The sequence below is a fragment of the Kryptolebias marmoratus genome, linkage group LG16 (assembly GCF_001649575.2).
Source record: "Kryptolebias marmoratus isolate JLee-2015 linkage group LG16, ASM164957v2, whole genome shotgun sequence".
Taxonomy (NCBI): Eukaryota; Metazoa; Chordata; class Actinopteri; order Cyprinodontiformes; family Rivulidae; genus Kryptolebias; species Kryptolebias marmoratus.
The window spans coordinates 16283231-16287948 of NC_051445.1; the positions used below are offsets into that span (position 1 = coordinate 16283231).

Here is a 4718-nt window from a genome sequence, read left to right on the forward strand (position 1 = left end):
GAGGATGCCTCCTGGACACCTCCCTGGTGAGGTGTTCCAGGCACGTCCCACCGGGAGGAGGCCCAGAGGAAGACCCAGGACACGCTGGAGGGACTATGTTTCTCGGCTGGCCTGGGAACGCTTTGGGATTCCCCCGGAGGAGCTGGCCCAAGTGGCTGGGGAGAGGGAAGTCTGGGTCTCCCTGCTTAGGCTGCTACCCCCGCGACCCGACCCCGGATAAGCGGAAGAAGATGGATGGATGGATGTTTGAAAAACAAATTTACTGAAACTGGAGTTTCATTTAGCTGTGTTTCAGAGTCTGCAGGACCCTTAGATTCAAGCACAAGTTTGTTCTGTTTTTGGTAATATTCTAACTTTAATGCATTCTTATTATAAATATTTTATTGTTTTGTTTTCTGCATGTTTTTTTTTACAGTGAAGCCTCTAGAGCCATTTATTATTCCAAAGGTTAAATCAGAGGTCATCATTCATAACTCCTCTGTCAACAACGATCCCACTGAGTTGAGATGGCCTCGCACTGTGTCCCTCATTCTTTACTCCCTGGCCTTTGTCCTCGGTGTGCTCGGGAATGGAGTGGTTATCTGGGTGACCGGCATCAAGATGAAGAAAACTGTGAACTCAGTTTGGTTCCTCAGCCTTGCTGTGGCCGACTTCGTCTTCACAGCATTCCTGCCTTTGTCTTTGACTGAAGCAGCTATGAATTTCCACTGGCCGTTTGGCAACTTCATGTGCAAAATGCACGTCACCATATTCATCCTAAACATGTCAGCCAGCATCTACATGTTGATGGTGATCAGTGTGGACAGATGTGTGTCTGTAGTGAAGCCCGTATGGGCCCAGAATCACAGAAATGTTTGCAAGGCTTTCTGTGTGAGTCTGTGTGTTTGGGCTCTAAGTTTAATTTTAAGCTCTCCATATTTTGTCTTCAGTGGAACTGATTCATCAGACAACGACAGCATTCATTGTAACATTAACTTTAATCGTTCTGATAAGAATCACCGTCAGAATATGACCATCACCTATGTCTTCCTGGATTTTGTCATCCCCTTCACTGTCATTGTCTCCTGTTATGCCGTCATAATCCATCGACTCAGGAGAAACCGCACCCTGGCCAACAAATCAAGTCGTTCTTTTAAGATAATTGCAGCCATTATCATCGTGTTTTTCCTCTGCTTTGCTCCCATGCAGATCATGAATTTATTTTACTTGGTGAATCAAACTGCAGATTATACAAGAGAAACATTAAACTACTTTTATTCTATTTCCTTAAGCCTGGTTTGTCTCAACAGCTGCATAAACCCTCTGCTGTATGTGTTCATGAGCCCAGATTTCAAGGATGTTGTCCGTAAATCCATCCTGAAGGTGTTGGAGAATGCCTTCCAGGAAGAAGAACCTCGCTCCTACACAAACCCAGAGGTCACCGTTCAAACCAACAAGTCCTCTGATACTGAGGTGTAAGATGTTCACTGACAGACTTTAAACTGTATCCTACATGTTACTGTTTATCTTCTTTTTATTCCTTCAGTTGTGTAGTAAAGCACTTTATTATGAGTTTTTTGTTTTAACATATTCATTTTAGTCTTTTCCTTTCTTTAGCACGGCAACAAAGATAAGATTTCAAGTTGGGGTCCACACAGTCTAATTATAACTGCCCACTTTGCTTTATATTATAATATATAACATTTTCATTTTTTAAATCATATTTTATTCACAGTTTCATCTGTAATTTGTAAATAGCTGCCATCAGAATAATCACATACATATTGGTTGTCTTAAATAAATGTGGTAAACTGTCATTCATCATTGATGTTTTTATATAAGCTGAATGTTCATTTACAGTGTATAATCTTCTTTTATTGTCTCAGCCTCACAACCAAATTGTTTTAAAGCCTTCTAACAAAAATATTGTTATTGTGCTTCTTGCTGTTATTATTTTCATTACTGAAATGATTTTGGACTGATTTGTTTTGCCACTTTCTTTCTCTCCATCTAAAGAGAACTGAGAAAAAAAAGAAGCTGCAATGCTTTAAACTCATGGGGAAAAATACCTCATTGTTGAAATTAGGCTTCATTTATTGTTCAGCTCAACAGTTTGTTTAACTACAAAACCTGAGAGAAGTAAATCTTAGCTGTCTGTGAGAATCTTTATACTTTTAATAAAGAATCAATAACAAATGGAAATACTTAAAATGACAAGATTATTGTGTTAAACTTTTGCCACTTGGTTTAATGTATTTTCTCCTATTTTTATGCCATGGTATTTACAATATGTTTTTCATGTTTGAATTTCAGAGAAGGTTTGCTATGAAGTCTTTTATCATAATCTAGAAAGGAAATGGTACATCATGAGTCATTTCCACTGCACAGACCGAAGCTTTTAGATACAAGTCATCTAGTTTTAGACGGTGTTAGCTGGTTTAGTTTTGCTCATTATTGCAGATAGGTCCACTTACTGATTTGTTTTATTATTAACCTTTATTTAACCAGGCACGTTCAGCTGAGATCACAGATCTCTTTTCAAGGGAGGCCTGGGTCTGAAGGCAGCCTAACATGCAGGTTTTCAGACCGTCACTAGAGGGCGCTGCTGTGACAGCTGAGGACAAAAGACACTGAATTAAAGTGGAAAGATGAACGAAAATGAGGCCAAACCTTATTCTGTGATGGCATTTTCACGCAACTGTAATAAAGTGTGTGAGTTTAATCATCGTCTAATATTTCATTACAACTGCTATAACACAAACTTAAAGAGCCAATATTGTCATTTTTTGGTGCCAGAAAACGTACAAATCTTTACAGTAGTAATGTAAATAAATCACTGTTATAATTTTAATACTCTATTCTAACAAGCAATATGAGAGGCTGCAGAGGCAGCCAGTGATTAAATTGAATTACTATACATGGAGTGGTGACATATCATGGAGACAACCAGCAAGGAGCAGCTTGTTGAAGGATATTCAACAAGCTAATGTCTTAGTGTCGCATCAAAAGTTTTTTTTTTTTTTTTTACTTTTTATCAGCAGGGGGAGCCAGTGAGTCAGAACCCAGGGAAACAGGTTTGATTAAACAGTTTAATTTCCCAGCAGGAGCATGAGGGGAATAAATAGTTTGTTTTCAAGAAAAATGCTTCCTTTAAAAGCCAAAACCCCATGAAATGACTCAAAAATGGATGGGAGTATTTTTTATCTTTTCAATTAAAAGACTCTTCAGAAGATGGAATCATGCCAGTCCAATCCAGGAAGAGAAAAAACCTCCTGGTTCCACCCCACAGCTGGCTCTAGTGCCTCTCGCTCACCAATGGACCCCCTCGTGTCACAGCCCTGAAACCACAAACAGACACTGGCCAGAAGCGCTGTCCATAGAGCCAAACTATCTCCTCTGTGACCCTCCCATTGAAGCCAAACCCTGCAGACGTCAGTGGAAAATGATACAGATGCAGGCAGAGTGTCATCTCTGCCCTGCTGTCAATCCAACATGCTGTTTTCCACTGATCACTGTCTCTGCTGAGGGAGCAGTCGGTTGGTTGGTCGGTCTTCACCTGGCGATCAGCTTGTCTTTTCGTCACACCTGGTTCATCCACACCTCCCCTGCTCCCTGCATTTTAAGTCCTCCACCTTTTAAGAGTTCAGCCAGCTTCTCTGGCAGGTCTGTAAAACAGCTGATAGGCCACTTCCAGACACACCCACAACTTCACAGGTGACCATCATCATCAGTTTGTCCTTCTTTTCAAAGAGTCCACAGTGGATCAGAACAATAGAAAAGCACCTAAAACATGCAGTAACAAAAATCGGCACAAATCATGCACAAAAAATTAAAACAACCAAACAAATTTATAATCACACTTTCAAAATAAAACAAATTTCCACAGTGTGACACCTGCAGGCTGGATGTCTATGGAAGCCCATTTCCGCCACTCTGTTAAAAAAAAAAAAATCTCATTATAATGAGATACTATCTCAAAATAATGAGAAACTATCTCATTATAACGAGATAGTTTCTCGTTATAATGAGATAGTCTACATCGGCTCAGGATGTTTAGGTTACTGTGGAGGTTGAACCCCCCCTTTCGAATTAGTTCAGTCCACCTGTACCGTTTGACTTTACCGTCGGTCGCGCCTGCCGCCAGCAAGCATCCAGCTAATATAGCTGTTTACAACGGTAAGAAATGTGGTTTTGTTAACCCTTTAAGGTCGATGCCCGCTCCAGAGCGGGCTCCAGAGCGTGAGTCGACATTAAAGGGTTAAAATACTCTAGCGGAAATTATACGCCCTCTCAGAGACTCCGTGTTAATTTATCTCTAAAGTCCAGACTTCGAGCTTTACACCAGTTTTTAAATTATCTTGATAAGTCAAGGAAAACCCGAGTTATGATAAATTATTCACGACACATATATATTTTTTGAAAATCTGCTTCATATTTTCAGCGCGTTAGAGCGAGAAGCGCCAAAACCGGGAGAAAAGCACAGTCCAATAAGTAACATTTGAACCCTTTTTTATATTTTTTAGATATTATTTTTGTCCAAATTTATCATTTTTTTACAATGGTTTCCAGGTCATTTGACCTTCTGACTCAAAATCAGTCTGATATTGTTCAACTACTCTAAACAGTGGACTGTGCTACATCTGTTTAGAGTAGTAGAACAATATCAGACTGATTTTGAGTCAGTAGGTCAAATGACCTGGAAACCATTGTAAAAAAATGATAAATTTTGACAATAAAAA

The 4718-nt window shown here is 39.7% G+C and overlaps 1 protein-coding gene across 1 annotated transcript; it reads left to right on the forward strand.

The window, feature by feature from the left end:
• Positions 1 to 399: 399 nt before the first annotated feature.
• Positions 400 to 2132, forward strand: LOC108229779 (C3a anaphylatoxin chemotactic receptor-like). Its single transcript, XM_017405451.3, has one exon. It carries the CDS (start codon positions 400 to 402, stop codon positions 1456 to 1458), a length of 1059 nt encoding a protein of 352 aa, XP_017260940.2. The 3' UTR covers positions 1459 to 2132.
• The last annotated feature ends 2586 nt before the right edge of the window (positions 2133 to 4718 follow it).

Coding starts and splice junctions, on each gene's coding strand:
- LOC108229779 (XM_017405451.3), top strand. CDS start 400: ATGTTTTTTTTTACAGTGAAGCCTCTAGAGCCATTTATTATTCCAAAG.